Below are 21,846 nucleotides of genomic sequence, written 5' to 3'. Positions count from 1 at the left end.
ACGGGTGTTGCTCAGTCTGGCGTCCGTGCTGCGCGGCGTCTCTCCCGGAGGGTTCGGGCGGGTGGGCCCCAGGACGTGGTAAGCCCCCTGCGGGCCGGAGCCCCTGAGAGACCTGGCTCTGGGGAGTCGGCGCAGGTCCCTCCCTCGCAGGCTTGGGGGACCCCGAGATGGTGGCGTCCTTGAGGGGCAGAAATAGCGGTCCTCGAGGCAAGGTCGTAGTCAGGTTTAGGACAAGGAGTCCCGCGCCTCGTCTTTCCATCCTTCTGGGGAGCCCACATCTTCGGTAGTTTCTCTTTCGAACAGGTGACTCACCCTGGAAAATGGGAAAAGATCCCTTTCCAGAGGCTCCTTGAGCGTGGCGGAGGTGGGCGGGGACGGAGGAGGAAGTGTTCCGTCCCGAAGGACTTCTCTTTCCCTCCTCTTTCCTCGGAAATCCGTCTTTGCAAATCCGTAGAGACGGGGTTTGGCGCTCACGCCCCTGAGGGCACCGCCGGCCGTTGGGCAGCTTGGAAAGTTACCGGGAAACTGGGCGGAAACGCTCCCCTCGCCCGCGGCCCCCCGAGTCCCAGGTCCCCCGAGTCCCAGGTCCCCAGACGTCGTGGGGCTGGCTAGTTGGGCTCGTTCTCTTTCAGCCCCCGACTCCTCCAGACTTCCTTCCAACTAAAGTTCCCAGGGAAGTCGACCACAATGAATTACTTCCCTAGTTCTGATCCTTGGGCTTCTTATTTTTCTCTATTTTTTAAAAAGATTTTTAAATTATTATTATTATTATTATTATTATTATTATTATTATTCGTTAGCACAAGCTGGGGGACGGGCAGAGGAAGAGAACGAAGCAGACTCCCTACTGAGCAGGGAACTCCATGTGGGGCTCGATCCTGGGATTTGAGGATCATGACCTCAGCCAAAGGCAGAGGCTTCACCCACCAACCCATTCAGGCACCCCCCCTGTGTTGTTTTTCAGAGTTAGAGTTCTGCTGTGAAACCCTGGTTCTGGCCCAGCTCCAAGAAGCCTTTGCTGTGGTGGGAATGGTTCCAGTGACCCACCTTGCACAACACTTCAGGTCCACAGAATTTCCTTTGTGAAAGTAAGTGACTGCTGTGCTACTGTCATCAGGTCTCGTTTTGATAACGGTAAATATGTGTGGACACATCCAGGCTTTCAGTAACGCAGATCTCTCAGGGACAGACAGGGTCAGTGCCAAAGCAAAGCACACTGAAAAAAATATGCTTCTTTGCTTTAGCATTTGAAGAACTTGCTAAACAAACGTTTTCTTATTGTGTACTTCCCCTAATTTTGGTTATGACGGTATGTGTTCTCTTCAGGCATTTATGTGCTATCATCAGAGCTGTGCTGACCCAGGCGTTCTGTTTGCCTGCTCTTCTTTCTTGGTGACTTAGTCTGATTCGGCACTTCTCTGCTTAGGGTGTTCCCTGGATTCTTGTCTAGAGTTCAAGGATAATGAAAAAGTATTCCCAGTGTGTAAGTAAGAGAAAATGGTTTGGGTTCTGGTTCTCAAACAAAAACAGAATCTAGGCTTTGGAGGAGGGTGAGGAGGGAAGAGAAGACGCTGGAAAAAGAGGAATAACATGTTATATAGGTAGTCACTGGAGAGAGAGCATTGGGGGAAATAACTTCAGAGCTGGGTGGGAATCATAACTGGGAAACCAGAAATAACTGGAGCAGTTTGGGACATTTAACACTCTTTTTTTTTTTATTTATTTTTTTAAGATTTATTTAGTGGATCCCTGGGTGGCTCAGCGGTTTAGCGCTTGCCTTCAGCCCAGGGCGTGATCCTGGGGTCCTAGGATTGAGTCCCACATCGGGCTCCCTGCATGGAGCCTGCTTCTCCCTCGGCCTGTGTCTCTGCTTCTCTCTGTCTCTCTCTGTGTCTCTCATGAATAAATAAATACAATCTTTAAAAAAAAAAGATTTATTTATTGGAGAGAGAGAACATGAGCAGTAGGGGCAGAGGGAGAGGGAGAGAGAAACTCAAGCAGACTGCATGCCAAGCGTGGAGTCTATGGGGCTCAATCCCACGACTCTGAGATCACAACCTGAGCTGAAACCAAGAGTTGGACACTTAACCAACTGAACCACCCAGGTGCCCTGGAGTTTAGGACATTTTAACTTGGACTTGGGATGGGAGCCCAGAGAGTGCAAGTTGCTCCAACTAGGTAGGGAAAATGCTGGGACAGATAAAGCTTGAGTGGTTAACTGGAAGGACATTAGCCTGAGGCACGGAGGTGGCTCAGTCAGTTGAGAGGCCGACCCTTGATTTCAGCTCAGGTCATGATCTCAGGGTCGTGAGATGGACCCTGTGTTGGGCTCCACACTTAACTTGGAATCAGCTTGAGATCCTCTCCCTCTGCCCCAACCCACACATGCATGTGCACTCTCCCTCCCTCCCTTCTGCCTTCTCTGTCTCTGAAATAAGTAAATAAAATAAATCCAAAAAAAAAAAGAAAGAAAGAAAGAAAGAAAGAAAAAAAGAAAGGGGCTCTTGGGTGGCTCAGTCTGTTAAGCATCTGCTTTTGGCCCAGGTCATGAACCCAAGTTCCTGGGATTGAGCCCTGCATTAGGCTCCCTGCTCAGTGGAGAGTCTGCTTCTCTCTATCCTCCTCGACCCCTCTCACTCTTGTGCTCCTGCTCTCTCTCAAGTAAGTAAATAAAATCTTTTTTTTTTTTTTTAATTTTTTCTTTTAATTTTTATTTTTATTTATTTATGATAGTCACGGGGGGAGAGAGAGAGGCAGAGACACAGGCAGAGGGAGAAGCAGGCTCCACGCACCGGGAGCCCGATGTGGGACTCGATCCCGGGTCTCCAGGATCGCGCCCTGGGCCAAAGGCAGGCGCCAAACCGCTGCGCCACCCAGGGATCCCAAGTAAATAAAATCTTAAAAAAAAAAAAAAAAAAGAAAGAAGTATAGGAGCCAAAGGCTCTCCGAACATGTGGATCTCTTTCAAATGTCTACCAGTAGATAGTTTGTACTATTGTAAGTCTTATGTCATGGTTAAAGCATGAATTTTTAGAGTGAAGGTTGTTACACAAACTGTGAGATCTTGAGCAAGTTAAGCAGCCTCTTTTAGCTTTTGTTTTCTCATGTTTGTTTAAAAAGGATGGTAGGAGCACCTGGCTGGCTCTATACACAACATGGGGCTCGAACTCACAACCCTAAGATCAAGAGTTGCATGTCTTCCTCACTGGCCAGACATTTTTGGAGTCATCCTTGACTCCTCTTTGTCTCACAGCCCACATTCCATTCATCATCAATCACATTGGCTCTATGTTTATAATATTTTGAGATTCTAGTGTCTTGTCACCACTTCTGCTGCTGACACCCTGGTCGGAGTCAGCATCAACTCTCACCTGCCTAACTGGAGTAGCTTCCTGTCAGGTCTCCTTGGTTCCACCTTTATTTCTCTCTACATTCTGTTCTCAACTTCAGCAACCAAAAAGATCCTTTAAAAGTATGTTAGATCATGTCACTCTTTTGCTCAAAACCCGCAGTGGGGACGCCTGAGTGGCTCAGTGGTTGAGCGTCTGCCTTTGGTTCAGGGCATGATCCCGGGGTTCTGGCTCCTTGCATGGAGCCTGCTTCTCCTCTGTCTGCCTGTGTCTGTTGCCTCTCTCTGTCTCTCATGAATAAATAAATAAAAATCTTTATTAAAAAAAAAACCTGCTGTGGTTTCCTTTCACCTCTTTGACTATATCTGCTACTCTTTTCCCCTGTTAACTCTGACTCAGCCATTCTGGTTTTCTCCTGGAGCATGGCTTCTGCCTGAGGGCTTTTGCACAGTTAACTTTTTCTTTCAGAAATCTGCATGGCTCACTCCCTTTTCTTTTTAAATTCTTTGCTCATGTGTCCCTAGTCGAGGCCTTTCCTGAGCACCCTATTTAGAATTCTACCTCTCCTCCTGGGTGGCTCAGTGGTTTAGGTTTAGCGCCTGGCCCAGGGCATGATCCTGGAGTCCTGGGATCAAGTCCCACATCGGGCTCCCTGTATGGAGCCTGCTTCTCTCTCTGCCTATGTCTCTGCCTTTCTTTCTCTCTTGTGTCTCTCATGAGTAAATAAATAAAACCTTAAAAAAAAGGGGGGGCAGGTGGAGAACAGTCTTTCCCACTTGTCATAGATGTGTTGGGAGATGTTTGTATTGAATTTGATCCTCCTGCCAATAGATAGTTCTTTTTCTCAAAAAACAGTTGTCTCCACTTCTTAAAAACATTGAGAACATCTATTATTAAATGGTTCCTACTTATAATGATTCAGAATCTGTGAATACACGCAGAAAAAGCAAGAAAATGAACGTCACGTGGGTCAGTTGGTTATTTTCTCTAGAGAGCCTTGACGTCATGATGCAGAAGATTGTTGTCACCCATATGGCAGAGATTGTGGTTATTTTTACTCTAAAATTTCCCACTATATTTTTAAAGAACAATAAATTGTTCAGATACACCATCTGAATCACTGTATTCTTTTGAAACTAAACCTAAACCTTTGTTCATTACTAAGATTTATATTTCCGTTCTTCCTTTTCAATGCTTATTTCTATAGCAGCCACCCACCTGATAATAATACTTTCATAAAACAAAAAACGTTCAGAAAGCGTCATGATCTTCAAAGTATTTAATAGAATATCTTTATTTGGGGTGAATTTGGTTATGATGTCAGTCTGGTGTTTGGATTGAACTGTTCCGTTTTACACATTGTCAGTACTAATTGATACTTAAAAGACAACTTTCTTTCCACTGGTTTTGATATGCTTGTAATTGTAGCTCTGATGTCAGCTGACCATTTCACTCAGGAGTAGCAGGGTAAGAGATGATCTCCTACTTGCTGACAGCAGTCAGGTGGCAGAGCTGCTGGGACAGGCTAACCTGCTGAAGACATCTGTGTGAGGCAGGAGACTGGAGGGCTCACCTGCCAGTGTCAGACCATTGGTTTAGTGTCAGGTTGTGCACAGGCCACACTGCCCAGCCAGATCAGCCCCAGGCCTGAGAAAAGCACTGCAGGATGAAAAATGAGATCTAATTAAATGGATTGGAGATCACGTGAAAAGGATGGCTTTTTATTTCCCATTCTAACCCTCTGTATTATTTTGTCTTTTTTTATGTTCCTTTGTTTCTTAGAGCTCTTTTTTTTTTTTCTTTTAAGGATTTTACTTATTTATGAGAGACACAGAGAGAGGCAGAGATACAGGCAGAGGGAGAGAACCAGGCTCCTGCGGGGAGCCTAATGTGGGACTCGATCCCAGGACCCTGGGATCATGACCTGAGCTGAAGGCGGATGCTTAACTGCTGAGCCACTCAGGTGTCTCGCTTCTTGGAGCTCTTGCTTTGAGAGGATCCAGGGCTTCTCTTTGCAATGTGACAACCCTAGTTGAGCAGTTACTTCCCAGAAGGACTGGTAAGCTTTTGACAAGGATGGATTATTTGGGAAGTTGTGCTTACCTGTAGAAACCAAGCTGCTCACTGACAGCAGCACAGATAAGTAGTAAAGTTCAGGGGTTGTTTTTTCCTATATTTGGGAGGAAAAAAGCACTGTGAGGAATATTTGTCTTTTAATTGGAACCTATATTTATAATATTTTTGCCAAAAGGATTTATTTTTTTAAAGATTTTATTTATTTATTCATGAGAGACAGAGAGAGGCAGAGACACAGGCAGAGGGAGAAGCAGGCTCCATGCAGGGAGCCTGGCGTGGGACTTGATCCTGGGTCTCCAGGATCATGCCCTGGGCTGAAGGCGGCACTAAACCACTGAGCCACCCCTGCTGCCCGCCAAAAGAATTTAAACAATGGCACCAGCTTAGCAAGACATGGAAGGCTTACTGCACCAAATGCAATCCAGCACTTCCACTGTTGATTGATAGCTTACTTTTTTTTTTTAAAGTCTAGTAAAGTGGAATTCACCCCACAAAAAGAAAAATTTCTCATGGAATTTTTAAACTTTCTCTGGTGAAATATTTTAACTGTGATGTTTGTCTAATTATGAATTTTGCGTCAGGCTCCCGGTGCATGGAGCCTGCTTCTCCCTCTGCCTGTGTCTCTGCCTCTCTCTCTCTCTCTCTCTCTCTCTGTGTGTGTGTGTGACTATCATAAATAAATAAAAGTTTATTTAAAAAAAAAAAAAAAGGATCCCTGGGTGGCGCAGCGGTTTGGCGCCTGCCTTTGACCCAGGGCGCGATCCTGGAGACCCGGGATCAAATCCCACATCGGGCTCCTGGTGCATGGAGCCTGCTTCTCCCTCTGCCTGTGTCTCTGCCTCTCTCTCTCTCTCTCTCTCTATCATAAATAAATAAAAAATTATTAAAAATAAAGGGAATTTTGTCTCTACATATCTCTATTTTTAGTGTGAGGAGAAAATAAATATTGAAGATTGATGATGTATTATATACAGACACAGTTTCAGAGTAAGATGAGCCGTTGAGAAATTTCATTATTTAACAACACACACAGTCAGTTGCCAAAACTGTTAACACCATGGTACAGACTCCTTCACCAAAGGATCCCACACCAAATACAGCAAATATCCTCTTTAGTGCTTGCGGGACTGGTTCCATCTGCGTAAGCAGCACAGTAAAACCTAGAAAGACAGCAGAACAGCATCCATTTACTGGATGTAATTATCTCAGAAAGAAATTCTTGAATGCAAACCTCGATAGGGGATGTTCCCTTGCTTCACTCCCGTGGGACACATGCTCAAAACCTAGCCAGGCTAAGGTTTTCCCTTTGACCTGGGGTTGTGTTCTCATTATTGGCATTGAATGATGAGAACTCTGATTGCTTTTTTCATGATTTCATTGTCTCATTTGAACTTTAGCAAAACTGAACAGGTATTTTTCTCTCCACTTTATATTTTATGTTTTTAAGATTTATTTATTTTAGAGAGCGTATGCATGCATATGTAGAGGGGGAGGGACAGAGGAAGAACAAGAGAGAATCCCAAGCAAACTCCCTGCTAAGAGGGCTCAATCCCATGACCCCTGAGATCATGACCTGAGCCGAAACCAAGAGTTGGATGCTTGATCAACTGAGCACCCAGCGGGCAACCTTTTATTTCCCTTTTATAAATGAGGATCAGGAAGCTCAGAGAAATTAGGTAACTCCTGTTGTTGTGGAGTGAATGTTTCAACTGGCCTTCCTCTGTTTCCAAAGCTAGTACTTTCTACCATCACATATGTTGCCTCTTGTTCAACTGGGATTCAGCAGGAGATTCTAGAACAGTGCCTGAGGCATTCAGTACCTTTTTTTTTTTTTTAAGTAGGCTCCATGCCCAATGTGGAGCCCAGTACTGAACCCAGTGCACAGCTTGAACTCACAACCCTGAAATCAAGACCTGAGCTGAGATCAAGAGTCAGATGTGTAACTGAGCCACCCAGGTGCCCCTCAATGGCTATTTTTTCATTAAAAAAATTTAGAGGCACCTGGCTGGCTCAGTTGGTGAACACGTGACTCTTGATCTTGTGGTTGTGTGTTCGAGCCCCATGTTGGGTGTAGAGATTACTTAAAAAAATAAAACCTTAAAAAAATTTTAGGGGTGCCTGAGTGGCTCAGTTGGTTAAGTGTCTGATTCTTGATTTCAGCTCAGATCATTTTCTCAGGGTCCTGAGATAGAGCCTTGTGTGGGGGTCCACACTCATTGGTGAGTCTGCTTCTCTCCCTCTCACTCTACCCTTCCACCTCCACCCCTGTGTGCATGTGTACACACTCTCTCTCTAAAATAAATCCTTAAAAAAAAAATCTTGGACATCGTTTTTATTTAAATCAGGCATTACTCTTAGAAGTACACACATAGAAAATGTAATCAAAATGTAGATTATTAAGATATTCCTAAAACCTCACATTTTAGAGTCCAACACTTCTCTGTCACTTTATGCATTTCAAATTGTCCCTGGTTTTCAATACAGTATTCTGTCCAGTAATCATTTATTAAATGAATAAATGAATCTGGTATTTTTTTATAACTAAAGAATTTTATAATACCAACACAGCGTAGTTGTATTTAACTTAGTTTAGTTTCATACTCAAATTTTAGAACAACCAGGGATGCCTCGGTGGCTCAGAGGTTTGGTGCCTGTCTTTGGCCCAGGGCATGATCCTGGAGACCTAGGATCAAGTCCCACATCAGTCTCTCTGCATGGAGCCTGCTTTTCTCTGTCTCTGCCTCTTTGTCTGTATCTCTCATGAATGAATGAATGAATGAATAAATAAATAAATAAATAAATAAATAAATCTTAAAAAAATTTTTTTTAGAACAACCAAAACTGTTACTAAGGAACTTAAAAAATTTTCCTTCACCTGAATTTCAATTTATTATTTTATTTTATTTTATTTTTTTTAAGATTTTATTTCTTCATGAGAGACACAGGCAGAGGGAGGAGAGAGAGAGAAGGGCAGAGACACAGGCAGAGGGAGAAACAGGCTCCAAGCAGGGACCCTGATGTGGGACTTGATCCCAGGACCCCAGGATCATGCCCTGAGCCGAAGGCAGACGCTCAACCGCTGAGCCACCCAGGGATCCCTATTATTTTATTTTTTAAAAGATTTTATTTATTTATTCATGAGAGACAGAGGCAGAGACACAGCAGGGGGAGAAACAGGCTCCCTGCGGGACTCGTTCCCAGGACCCCAGAATCACAACCTGAGCCTAAAGCAGATGCTCAACCACTGAGCCACCCAGGCGTCCTTTCACCTGAATTTTAAATGTGAATTTTTTCCTAAGTTTCAGTCTGAGCTCCCAAAGGGGCAGGAGGTCCTATCTTATACATTTTTGTTTTGGCAGTGTCTGGCAAATAATAGGCACTTAATAAGTACTTAATAATAAACGCACACTTACCAATTGTGAAGAAAGTAAAGATGATATTACCAACCAGGTTGGTAAGGAGAGGTTGCCTGCAATATCGGGAAGATCTGGGCCTAAAATCAATACACTGGGTCATCTAAGTAATTTATCTATTACTGGAAGAAATTTACTCTATAAGCAAAATACAGAAGGCACTAACCCTTGAATTCTAATCCTAATTCTGGCCCAAGGTTCATTTGGCTCCAGGCAACTCACGAACCTTGGTTCCTTTACATGACTGCAAATTAATAGTGTGAAAACAGCCCCCAAGTAACATGAAGAGTTGTTAATATTTACAGTTGGTGGATGAATAATGTTTACCATTTTTCTAATTCATGTTAACTGGTTATTTTGGTGAGAAAATACATTGTGGAAATTCTGGCCTTCTGGAGTAAGGAAGTAGGCCTTACTGCACACAAAACTCCTATGACAGACATTGGCAAGTTTAAATTAGGCTAATTACAGTGAGTGTCACAATTTCCCTTTCTTTCTTGTCACTTAAGTGGATTTTCAGATTGTTTTGGAATTTCCACATTTTTAGAGCTGCAATTTTAAAATTTTGAATGTATCAAATGGCATGTGCTTCATTTGTTCAGTTATTAGCTGACTTTTTCTGCCAAGGCTAATGTCCTCCATAGAATCTGAAATAATATGTCAGGTCATAATCTGGTCACATATGCCTGTGTCACCCTCAGCCCTGGAGACAGTTAACTCATAACTCATGCTAGGCTGTCAGGACTGGTCTCTAGAAAATCCATAAATTATAACCTTGGTGCCTTTATTGTCTCGCATTTAATGGCTTCTAGTACTACAAGAAATAAGTGTTGACTAAGTTAAACTCGGTCTGCCCAAATCCCAACTATTCTTTTTGTGTTGAGATTTTTGACTTTTCAAAGAGGTGGAGCAGGTGACCACCATTGATAATAGGGGTAAGAACAATGGGACAGGCTGCAGTTAAACACCTAACAGGAATTGCAGAGCACACCCCACCTGTCTCCAGAGGTAAGATAGGCATGCTGAGCTGCCAGGTGAGAGGTTGGCTGGTAAAAGAACTTACCTTAGCAGAACATACAACTGGAGGACCAGAGCGATGGTCCCAAACAAGAACACTGTCACTTGGCTGCATGGGACACAGTGAGTTACATTTATTACTTCGTTAGTGATGAAATGGCTTCAAGAAACCAAATTTAGGTTCTTTTTTCTAACAACATTACATTATACCATGGAGATAAAGTTTTAAACACAACAAGGATGACTTGAGATCCATCCTGTTAGAGCAAAATTATGTCTAATAATACTTCACTGAGGATAATAGCTACCATTTATTGAGCTCCTACTATGTAGCAGGCACTGTTGATACTGGTCTTTTTTTTTTTTTTAAGATTTTATTGATTTATTCATGAGAGACAGAGAGAGAGAGAGAGAGAGAGAGAGAATGGCAGAGACACAGGCAGAGAAAGAAGCAGGCTCTATGCAGGGAGCCTGACGTGGCACTCGATCCCGGAGCTCCAGGATCACACCCTGGACTGAATGCGGTGCTAAACTGCTGAGCCACCTGGATTGCCCATTGATACTGGTCATTAAGGAATCTTTAGAACCTTGGTTCCTTTATCATGACTGTAGGATAATGTTGTAAGACAACCCACAGGCACTAGTAAAAGTTAATAGCCATCATTAGTAGACAAATGTGTTGGGGATCCCTGGGTGGCTCAGTGGTTTCGCACCTGCCTTTGGCCCAGGGCGCGATCCTGGAGTCCTGGGATCGAATCCCATGTCGGGCTCCTGGCATGGAGCCTGCTTCTCTCTCTGCCTGTGTCTCTGCCTCTCTCTCTCTCTCTCTATCATAAATAAATAAATCTTAAAAAAAAATGTCAAACATTTTTTATTCACTTTCTCATTTAATATGCACAAAATCCGGGATGCTAGGTAGCTCAATTGGTTGGGCATCTGACTCTCGGATTTGCCTCTGGTTGGGTTTGGTTGAGCCCGATGTTGGGCTCTGCTCATCGGGGAGTCTGCTTGAGATTCTCTCCCACTCCCCCTGTCCCTGCTCGGTCTCTCTCTCTCTCTCAAGTAAATGAATAAAATCTCTTTAAAAAATATGCACAAAATCCTGTGAGGTAGGGACTGTGGTTCCCCATTTTATAAATGAGGCAAGCAAGACTCAGAAAGATGAAGCATCTTATCTAAGGACAAACACCAAGTAGTGATAGAGCTAGAATTTTGAACCAGGTCCAAGAGTCCTAACCATGCCTCTGTGCTGTGCTAGCTCTGTCTCTGGCCAGATGGTTCATACTGAGTGTAACATATTGAGTGTAATAAACAGTAAACCTACCTACCGTAATTTACAGAATCAAATGAAGTCTGCTGTTTTTGCTCATTTTTGAAATTCTTTTTGAGATTACCTGTACATAGTTTCCATGCATATAAGTAGATCTTCTGCAATAACTAATAGTTCTCTTTCTTTACCATAAACTGTATTATTTACTTTGATTATTTCATTAATCAGATTCAGCACTGAATGACCTTAGGGTATTTATAGAAATCAAATCTGTCCTCCAAAGACAAAGATTTATCCCTATTGAAAGTACTAAAAAAAAAAAAAAAAGAAAAAGACAATTTAAAAATATACCCCCAGACTGGCAATGGCACATTGTTATAACTAGGATATAGTTATAGGCCTAACATGACTATTTTGAAAGGAATAGCATCTTTTTAGAGGTATAAATTCTGATCAGTTGTTAAGTCAGTCATGTTATTTTAATAGTCAACCAACATAGATTTAATCATTGAACGCTTCATGTGACAAGAAAAGACAATTAACTATTTTTTGAAATGTTAACATTTTAAAAATTGGCTTAATGTTTCCCAAATGTTTCATTAATGTTTACATATTAGTTTTTAAAACTTAAGAAAGTGATTATTATGTCAAGTATACTTCAATTAAAGAAAATGTTTTAAAAATTGAAAGTAAATTTTAGTTAAATGTCAAGACTATCTTAGGAAGAAATGGGCTTTTTGTCCTAGTGAGCTGGGGAGGGACACTCACAGCCTGAGCCTGCGTGATCTCGGCAGCCAGCAGTGCAGATGATATGCCACGTGCGCCAGACAGAAGTGAATCATGGGGACGGTGGTCCTTAAGCACCTGGAGCAAGGCAGAGGATCCAAAGCAGCCCTGTTAGAGCTTCCAGACTACTTCTACATCCATTTGTCACCAGCTTGCCCCCCTTCCCAGTGCAAGTACTCTGGTACCCTGCAGTGATACAGAAGAAGTTCTTTTCCTTGGAGAGGGACAGATCCTTGTTCTTCTAAAGCCACCCTGGGCTATGATGGAAGCTCCCTGTAACTTAATTCTTCTGTGGTTTTGAAGATTCAATTTCAGGTTGGCTGTGTTCACTGTGAATTAATAGAACTGAGCTGGATATTTGAGATGGATTGTGAATGTGACAAGAGCGAAAGCTTCCTTTATTTGAGAGATCAGTTTCCCCTAGTTCCTTCCCCAGCCTTTCTCCTGGGGAGGACCTAGAAACCTGAGTGCATCCCCAAGGCTGGGGAGGGGCTCCAAGCTGTTTGTCCAGTCCTGCCCTGAACAGCAGGCAGCTCCCTTAGGGACCCATACCATCTGTTCTCAGCTTTATTGTTCTTGCTGCTCACAGCTCAGTCTCCTGTGGGGAGTGGTGCCTGAAACTTGAGGTGGGTGAGGCTGGAACTGCTCTAGTTACCCAGATTTCCATGTGGGCCTAGGGTGCTATTGGGGATGTTGTAATCACCACCACCCCATAATGCCATAGTCACTTTGTATGGGAATTGGGGTTAGGGATGGGAGGAGTGGGAATGAACTTCAAGTGAATCCTGGTATCATCCTTAGGCTAATAATTGAAAGGACATTTAAATCATTCCTACAAATTAACTCATTTAAAAAAAATGTTTATTTCCATTCTCACTGACTACTTAAATTGAGGCACACATGACTTTGTAACTTGCCTTCCTGTCTTGTTTTGCCCCTTCCAATTAATCCCATAGTATCACCGTCATCAGTATTGTCACTTTCCCCATAAATAACAACTACCATTTATTTTTACACTGTGCTAGGCAATATGCTAAGCACTTTGCCATCTACTGTTCTCAGAATTCATCCTCAAAGTAACTGAAATTGGTTGTCACCGTCCCTATTTTACAGATGAGGAGGTTGCAAATGGAACCAAGTATTTGGTTAAGCTGGTAAAACTGAATAAAGGTTTTTGGTTTTTTTTCAAAGCTTTGTTTTGTTTTAAGATTTTATTTATTTATTCATGAGAGACAGAGAGAGAGAGAGGCAGAGACATAAGCTGAGGGAGAAGCAGGCTTCCCACAGGGAGCCCTATGCGGGACTCTGGGATCATGCTCTGTGTGGGACTCTAGGACCCTGGGATCATGCCCTGAGCTGAAGGCAGACAGTCAACCACTGAGCCACCCAGGTGTCCCTGTATAATAGTTTCAAGTACCTATGTCTTCTTATTTTTCTAAAACTTGTTTTTATAGGACCCTATTGTCACTCCATTGCTCAGAAAGCTTCAAAGGTTCTCGTTGCCTAAGGGGTTCACATGCATATTCCTCAGCTCCTCAGCTAGGAGGGCTCATTTCCAGTGTGTAGAGCTCTGGTTTATCTCCCATTTTTCTTCTCAATGAGAGAGCCTAGGAGTCAGGAAACTGAGATGCTAGCCCTGGTTCTGGCACTCCCTAGCTTTGTCCAGTGAGAGCACAGAATCTGCAGAAGTGAATTGGTTACCCTAACAGTTGGGTCTGAACACTATATTGGGCTATAACACTATTGAGCTGTCCAGATACAGGTCTTGAGGGCATGGGCAAATTTTAGAAGTGCACAGAGAGGTGTTTTTGTTTTTTAAAGAAACAGTTGTTTTTTTTTTTTTTAAGATTTTTAAATTTATCCATTCATGAGAGATACACAGAGAGAGAGAGGCAGAGACATAGGCAGAGGGAGAAGCAGGCTCCATGCAGGGAGCTGGACGTGGGACTCTATCGCTGGACTCCAGGACCATGCCCTGAGCCAGAGGCAGATGCTCAACCGCTGAGCCAACTAGGTGTCCCCAGTGAGGTGTTTTATAGCCTTAATTTCCAGCTCATTCTCAACCCATTTTTTTTTTCTCTGAGATGCTTGTAATACTGAAAAATTAGAAAAACCTAAATGTCCAATGATAGATTAACTGGAAAAATGAAATATCTAACAATAGCTTATTTTTTGTAACAGGCTCAATGACTTTGGCCAAATTTCTGTGTGTGGTGAAGAGTAAATGATCTTGTGTGTGAAAGCATTTTATTCATAGAAAAGTATCATGCAATTGTTTGTTTATTGCTGTTTACTGTATTTCTACATTAATTATAAAAATACTCTGACCCAACTATATGTTGACAGATTGAATTTAAATAAAATATTTTTAAAAAACCCAACTCTGACCTCTACAAGTAATTCTCCAAAGTTCCCAAAATACTTGAAATAATTTGGCATCACTGAAATTATATTTAAAAGCTCTCAGAATAATTATTTTGAAACATAATTTGGATGTATAAGAGTATTTTTTAAAACTTTATAATAACAGGGTCACTTGGGTGGCTCAGTGGTTGAGTGTCTGCCTTTGGCTCAGGGTGTGATCCTGGGATCCGGGATTGAGTCCCACATTGGGCTCCTTGCATGGAGCCTGCTTCTCCCTCTCCTATGTCTCTGCTTCTCTCTCTGTGTGTGTCTCTTATGAATAAATAAATAAAATCTTAAAATAAAGAGGACACCCCACAAATCTGCCAAAAAGAACAAAGTCATGGAAAAAAAAAAGAACAAGAATCAAAATGGCATTAGACTTTTAGCTGCACTGTTGGATGCTAGAAAACAATGAGAAAATGCATTCCTAATTTTATTTTTTAATTTTGTTTAAAGATTTTATTAGAATGAGCAGGAGGAGGGACAGAGGGAGAGGGAGAAGCAGGCTCCCTGCTAAGCAGGAAGTCCAACTGGGGCTCAACCCAAGGACCCCAGGATCATGACCTGAGCCAAAGGCAGAAACTTAACCAACTGACTCACCCAGGTGCCCCTTCCTAATTTTAAAAGAAAATCATAAAAAAAAAAAAAAAGAAAATCATTTCATCGTATATTTTCTCAACTAAGCTAATCATCTCTGAAGGAAGGGAAAGACATTTCCCATGCACTCTTTATTATGAGGCTACTCATGGATACATTCTAGAAAAATTGGGACATAAAACAAGAAAGCCCTGATGTGGCCCTAAGAAATAGGGTATCTGACTCAGGAGAGAGAGTAAAAGGTTTTCAGATGACAGCTATCCAAAGATTACAGATTTTCGGCCCAGATTAGAGAAAGTTCCAGGAAAAAAAGCCTCCAGAAAATGGATTAAATATTTGTTGAACTATTTGAAATTGATGGTATTTAAATTACAAAGAGTTGAACTGTAGCAACATGGTATGCAACATAATAGTAGCTATATTCACAGCTTATTTATTATCAAAGGCAGTTTTATGCACTGTGCATGTATCATTTATTGTTCACACAGTTGTGAGGTAGGTACTATTATTTAAGATTGAGACAAAGGAAGTTTAGGTTAGGGTCAGGTTGTCCAAGGTCATCCAGCCCAAGTAGGTATTAAAGCTGTGACTTCTCTTTTCTTTTTTCTTTTCTTTTCTTTTCTTTTCTTTTCTTTTCTTTTCTTTTCTTTTCTTTTCTTTTCTTTCTTTCTTTTCTTTCTTTCTTTCTTTCTTTCTTTCTTTCTTTCTTTCTTTCTTTCCCTCTCTTTTTCCTTTCTTTCTTTTTTTCTTTTCTTTCTTTCTCTTTCTTTCCCCTCCCTCCCTCCCTCCCTCCCTCCCTCCCTCCCTCCCTCCCTCCCTCCCTCCCTCCCTTCCTTCCTTCCTTCCTTCCTTCCTTCCTTCCTTCCTTCCTTCCTTCCTTCCTTCCTTTTCAGATGTTATTCATCCAGTTGGCAGAGAGGACAAGCAGGGCAAGCAGCTGACAGAGTGAGGTGGAGAAGCAGGCTCCCCGCTGAGCAGGGGGCTGATGTGGGCTCAATCCTAGGACCCTGGAATCACGACCCAAGCAGAAGGCAGATGCTTACCCAACTGAGCACCCAGGTGCCCCAGAGCTGTGATATCTATGCAGGCAGTCTGAATTCAGAGCATAAATTCTCTACACCTAACATGGGGCTTGGACTCACAACCCTGAGATCTAGTCACATGCTCTACTGACTCAGCCAACCCCAGTCAACCCCAGAGAGCATGGGTTCTTATTATAGTGCTATAACAGAAAAGAGATTGGAGGATACTTTTCTGTAGAATCTGACCAGTCCAAGGGGCGAGACCTGCAACACTGACTACCAGGTGACCATACAATTAAGCCCATTGTGCACAGGCCTGATTCACTCACTCAGAACTTCCTATCAGCTCTTTTTGAAAGAAATTTAAAATTTATCATTCACGTTGGTAGATAAGAGAATACATTGGTGAAACAACAGAACACCATAAAAAGGAACATTTAGAGGACAAAGTTCTTAGAAATCAAAGAGTATAATAACAAATGAAAAGCTCGACCTATGGATTGGAAGATGGAGTTGAGGATATCTAGAAATTAGAGCATGAAGGCAAGAAGGGAAAAAATAGAAGGGAAAAGAAAATTAGAAGACCAGTCTGGGTTTCAGTTTCAAGTAATAGGCATTTCCAAAGAGAACAGACAATGGAAGGTGGAAAGTCATCAGTGAAGTAATTCAAGGGCCTCTCCCAGAACTGAAGTCTATGAATTTCAAGATTGAAAGGGCCTGCGCAATGCCCAACACAATGGATGGAAATAGAACCACACTAGAGGATATCACTGTAAAATTTCAGAACACTGGGGACAAAGAGAAGATTTCACAAGCTTCAAGGAAGGAAAAATGTTAAGTCACCTTCAAAGGACCCAGAATTGGAAGTGACTTTGGAGCTCTCACTATTAGCACAGGAGTCTAGAAGCAGTAACTTCATAGTCTTGGGAGAAGACGATGTTCAACATAGACTAGAAATTATGTAGAGATAAAAAGGTTTGGGAATAGATAGTAAGGGTTTGTGACAGCTAATTCTCATAGGTAATTATAGAAAGTAAATAGGCACTGTTTACATTGGATAAATTTAAAATAGCATTATAAGTACATAATGTAGAATTATGGTAGAGTTACCAGAAGAAATAGTTGAAAAAGTTCAAAGTAGTTGCTTTTAAAGGAGATGCATTTAAAAAAAAAAAAAAAAAGGAGATGCATAGGGGAGTTTGTGAGCAGGGTGTGGTTGAGGACTCTTGGTTTTTGTTATGGGTCTTTTGCTGCCCTGTGATTTCTAAATCTGTATACATGAATGCATTTAATAAAATTTTAGGGGGCAGCCCCGGTGGCTCGGCGGTTTAGCACTGCCTTCAGCCCGGGGTGTGACCCCAGGGTCCCGGGATCGAGTCCCGAACCAAGTCCTAAGTCCCGTCCCAAGTCCTACGTTGGGCTCCCTGCGTGGGGCCTGCTTCTCCCTCTGCCTGTGTCTCTGCCTCTCTCTGCCTCTCTCTGTGACTCTCATGAATAAATAAATAAAATCTTAAAAAATAATAAAATAAAATTTTAAATTCATTGTCTTTACTTCATTAGGGTTGTGGAAGGATCAAGTGGAATAAACGAAAAAGAGTTTGTAAACTGTTCCTGGGCCAAAAGTGATAATGTGATCATGTTGACAAAGAGGCCGACTACTGTTTTGAAGGGCAAGTTGTTGGGGAGTCCCATTTATTTGATAGTTGATAATGTCATTGTATCAGTTAACTGTGACCACAGTAGTGCATCACAAATCTTTGCAGCGTCCAATAATAAGCATTTACTTTTGCTCAGGAGTTGAGGGTCAGCTCGTGAGTTTGTTGATGGAAGCCCGGCCCAGCTGATCTCACCAGGGCTTGCCTGTGTGTCTGAGCATGTTGTATGTGGTTTGGCTGGTGTGGGATGGCCTCCACCATATAGCTAATGAAGTTGGCTGGCTATCAGCAGGAGTAGCAGCTCTCTGGCCTGTGTTCCGTCATCCTCCACCAGGCTGGCCCTGGCTTATTTTCATGGCAGAGGCAGGAGACCAGAAGAGTGTGGAAGTGTGCAAAGCCTCAGAGGACTTGCTCAGCATTGGCACACTTATGTCTGCCACATTCTTTTGTCCAAAGCAAGTCACACCGGGTGACAGGCACTGACGGGGGCACTTGACAGGATGAGCACTGGGTGTTATGCTGTATGTTGGCAAATTGAACTCCAATAAAAAACAAACAAACAAAGCAAGTCACAGAGGAAAGGAGATGCTATCCCTTTATAGCAGGAGCTGTAGATGAATACCAAAAAAGGAAACGTGGAGAAATGGGGCCATCTTTGTCATTGAAGCCACGTGTCTTTGTCCATCTACTTGGAATGGGAACATGGAAGGACACCTGAAGACCTGTAACTGAACTTCCTGCCTTTCTTCTCCTTTGCAGACAACAAGCAAAGTGTCGGAGTTTGCCATTCAGATCAGCAACTGCAAATTCTTAGCATGGAAAATTCAAAGATGGAAGTGGTTCTCCTTGCTTGTGGTTCCTTTAATCCTATCACCAACATGCACCTCAGGCTATTTGAGTTGGCCAAGGACTACATGAACGGAACAGGTAGAGTCCAGGGCACAGCCCCAAAATATGGCCCTTTGGCATGTTGGATATTTTAAGCTGAAGGAGTTTGAAAAAAATGGCAGAATCAGGAAGGTCCCTCTGACCTCCTCCCCACCCTTCTCCGCTGAAACAGCTCATAAGACCTTCATGTGAGGGTTGCCCTCCCTGTACCAGGAGGGAAGGAACATCCTTATTACTAAGGACATAAGGATGCCTGGAAGATTATAAACTAATGGCTTTGCTAAATTTCCCCGGGTTGACTATGCTTACCTCATACTCTCTGCCCTGTCGTGTTTTTCTATGGCTGTCCACTCTTCACCAAACCTCTCATTAAAATACTCATGTCTAACTGTTTCTTGGGGTCTTCGTTTCTTTATGAAGGCACCGTGTCACATAAACCTTCTCTTAAGTAAATTTCTACATTTTTCTTATATTTTTCTGTCTTTGTCAGTTTAATTTTCAGACCCAGCCAGGGACCCAAGGAGGGTTGAGAAAAACTTATTTTCCTCCCCTACATAATATGTTCTGTTACATAAATGATCATGCTATATGCTGATAGATAGATGGATGGGTGTTCAATCTCACTAATAATCCTAATAGAGAACTAAGATAAAAAATGAAATCTCTTTTGCCCATGACATCAGTAAAAATGTTTATACTTGATAGTGTCAAGTGTCAGAGGTTGGGGAGAAATGGGCTCTTGCAAACACTGTAGATGGACAATACAAATGGATTAAGGCTTTTTACAAGGCAATTTGGCAATATCAAAATTTACAGTGTGCAGGGTGATGGGGAGTTAGTGTTTCGTAGGGACAAAGTTTCAGTTGGAAAAGATGAAAAAGTTCTGGAGACAGACGGTGGTGAGGTCTGCACCACAGTGTAAATGTGCTTGCCCCTGAAACATGTACTTAAGATGGTTAAAATGGTGAATTTTATGTTCTATTTCACCTTGTTTATAAATGAATTATGAATAAACCTGAATCCCTGTTTTATTTTTTTTTAAAGATTTTACTTATTCATTTGAATTCATTTGACACAGAGAGCACAAGCAGGGGGAGCGCCATAGGGAGAGGGAGAAGCAGACTCCCCGCTGAGCCAGGAGCCAATGTGGATCTCAGTCCCAGGACCCTGAGGTCATGACCTGAGCCGAAGGCAGACACCTAACCGACTGAGCCACCCAGGCACCCTGAATCCCTGTTTTAAAAATGGGGGAGTGGGGGAGGAGGGTCTGTTATAAAACCATATCAATGATAATATTTTCTGTGCATAAAATGTAACTTGTTACACCTCACATGAAATTTGACTCTTTATCCAGGAAAATACAAAGTTATCAAAGGCATAATTTCTCCTGTTGGTGATGCATATAAGAAGAAAGGACTCATCTCTGCCCACCACCGAGTTATCATGGCAGAACTCGCCACCAAGAGTTCAGAATGGGTGGAAGTTGACACCTGGGAGAGTCTTCAGAAGGAGTGGGTAGAGACGGCTAAGGTGCTAAGGTATTCATGGTGAAGTCAGCTTTGTCAGTTGTGTGGAAACGGTTTGGGGGCTTTCTGCCATATTTCACTACTGCCTGTGTCTGTGAACATACAGATTTGCAAACTGACTCAGGTCGGAGGGCTTAGGCTGTGCTATTCCCACGTCCGGTTATTTCTTGGGTATGGAGCACAGCAACAGAATGTGGGGGTCTGTTTACCTGTATGCCTTTCATCATGCTTTGAGATGTTTGCATGCTTGTTACTGTGTGTATCTTTATGAAAGAGAGCACATAGAGAAGCCTGCCTGCCCTGTCTGTGCCCAAAAGTCCTAAGAAGATGTTGTCATTAATCTTAAGTATAAAAGAGAGAGGCAGCTAATTTAAGCAAGAGAAGCCATGGTGCTTGGTCATGGACAGCCCTGATTTTACGAGCCGCTCCCATGACCACATATGGGGGTTGTCTCAGACCTCTGTGCTCATACCTTTGAAACAGTTCCAGGTAAGGATTCAAAAACTAGAGGGATGCCTGGGTGGCTCAGTGGTTGAGCATCTGCCTTTGGCTCAGGTCATGATCCCAAGGTCCTGGGATTGAATCCTGCATCAAGTTTCCCTTAGGGAGCCTGCTTCTCCCTCTGCCTATGTCTCTGCCTCTCTCTGTGTGTCTCTCATGAATTAATAAAGTCTTTCAAAATAAACGAGAGTGAATAATATCTAATTATTATGTGATATTAGCTTAATTATAGGAGAGCTTTCTGAAAAACCTTCATGTCTAATGTCTATTCTTACAGTTGAGCCTTCTGGTTCGAAACATATCAATTAGGGTTTCGACAGGAAATAGAAACCACTGAGTGGTTTTTTTTTTTTCTTTAAGATGTTATTTATTTAAGAGAGAGCATGCGCACACACACACTCAAGTTGGGGGAAGACAGAGGGAGAGGAAGAATCCTCAAGCAGACTCCATGCTGAGCACGGAGCCAGCCATGGGGCTCAATCCTCCAACCCTGAGATCACAACCCAAGCCAATATTAAGAGTCAAGACTCTCAAGTGAATGAGCCACTCAGGTGCCCCCAAAACACTCTGACTATTCTAAGCAGAAAGGGATTTAGGTGCATCTGCAAAAGTGTCAAGGGGCTGGCAGCAGGGAAGTGGGGTTTGTTCCAAGGTCATACCTCTTTAGCTGCAGTGAGTGTTCAGGAAGCTGGTCCTGTCTCTGCCACCACAAATGCTGCTGTTCAACTGTCCCAGTCTCCTAGAGTTGGTGGCTGGACAGTGGAATAGAGAGTCTGGCCACCATGCTTGTGCCATAAGAGATTGCTTCTCATGCTCCACAGCCCAGAAAGATGGCCTCTGCCTCCCTTCTTCCTTCCGAGTCTTGTGAGTGAATCTCATTAGCAGAATCTCTGTCATATTGAGAACATGCCGTGAGATCCTCTGGGAAGTGTGTTTAGGGCAGGATTTGCCACTGAGCCAGCAGATAGTATCCAGCACAGCAACCTAGCAAGAGGAGCAACTTTTCAGGCTTGGCAGGGAGGTGTCTGCCCTTTTCATTGGCCAGAAATTCTCCTATCAAACACCAGGCTTGGGCAGCCCTGGTGGCGCAGCGGTTTAGCGCCACCTGCAGCCCAGGGTGTGATCCTGGAGACCCAGGATCGAGTCCCACATCAGGCTCCCTCTGCTTGTGTCTCTGCCTCTCTATCTCTATGTGTCTCTATGAATGAATGAATAAAATCTTTAAAAACAAACAAACAAACAAACAAACAAACAAACACCAGGCTTCTGCAGGCCCACCTTACTCAGCTGTCCCTCTTTGGTTCCGCAGAAACCTTACTGTCTGTTACATATTAACTCA

General features: G+C 42.9%; 1 protein-coding gene and 1 long non-coding RNA gene across 7 annotated transcripts in view; one reads left to right on the top strand and one right to left on the bottom strand.

The window, feature by feature from the left end:
- Positions 1-21,846, top strand: part of NMNAT1 (nicotinamide nucleotide adenylyltransferase 1) — a 28,805-nt gene that overhangs the window by 848 nt on the left and 6,111 nt on the right. For 2 of the 6 annotated variants that reach the window (XM_055304970.1, XM_055304967.1), the window contains exons 2-4: positions 965-1,088; positions 18,352-18,519; positions 19,835-20,018. In XM_055304970.1, the coding sequence (XP_055160945.1) occupies positions 18,408-18,519; positions 19,835-20,018 (296 nt within the window). In that variant the 5' untranslated portion in view covers positions 965-1,088; positions 18,352-18,407. The other 4 variants (XM_055304972.1, XM_055304969.1, XM_055304971.1 and 1 more) reach the window with 4 other exon arrangements.
- LOC129496729 (uncharacterized) lies at positions 6,308-21,753 on the bottom strand. Its single transcript, XR_008661829.1, has 3 exons — positions 21,167-21,753; positions 11,895-11,990; positions 6,308-6,586 (listed from the first exon to the last, which is right to left on the bottom strand). It is a non-coding gene; the product is annotated as an uncharacterized LOC129496729 (long non-coding RNA).

This window comes from Nyctereutes procyonoides, unplaced genomic scaffold (assembly GCF_905146905.1).
Source record: "Nyctereutes procyonoides isolate TBG_1078 unplaced genomic scaffold, NYPRO_anot_genome, whole genome shotgun sequence".
Lineage (NCBI taxonomy): Eukaryota > Metazoa > Chordata > Mammalia > Carnivora > Canidae > Nyctereutes > Nyctereutes procyonoides.
The sequence above is the reverse complement of the archived record's forward strand: the minus strand, read 5'-3'. Positions and strand labels throughout refer to the sequence as shown.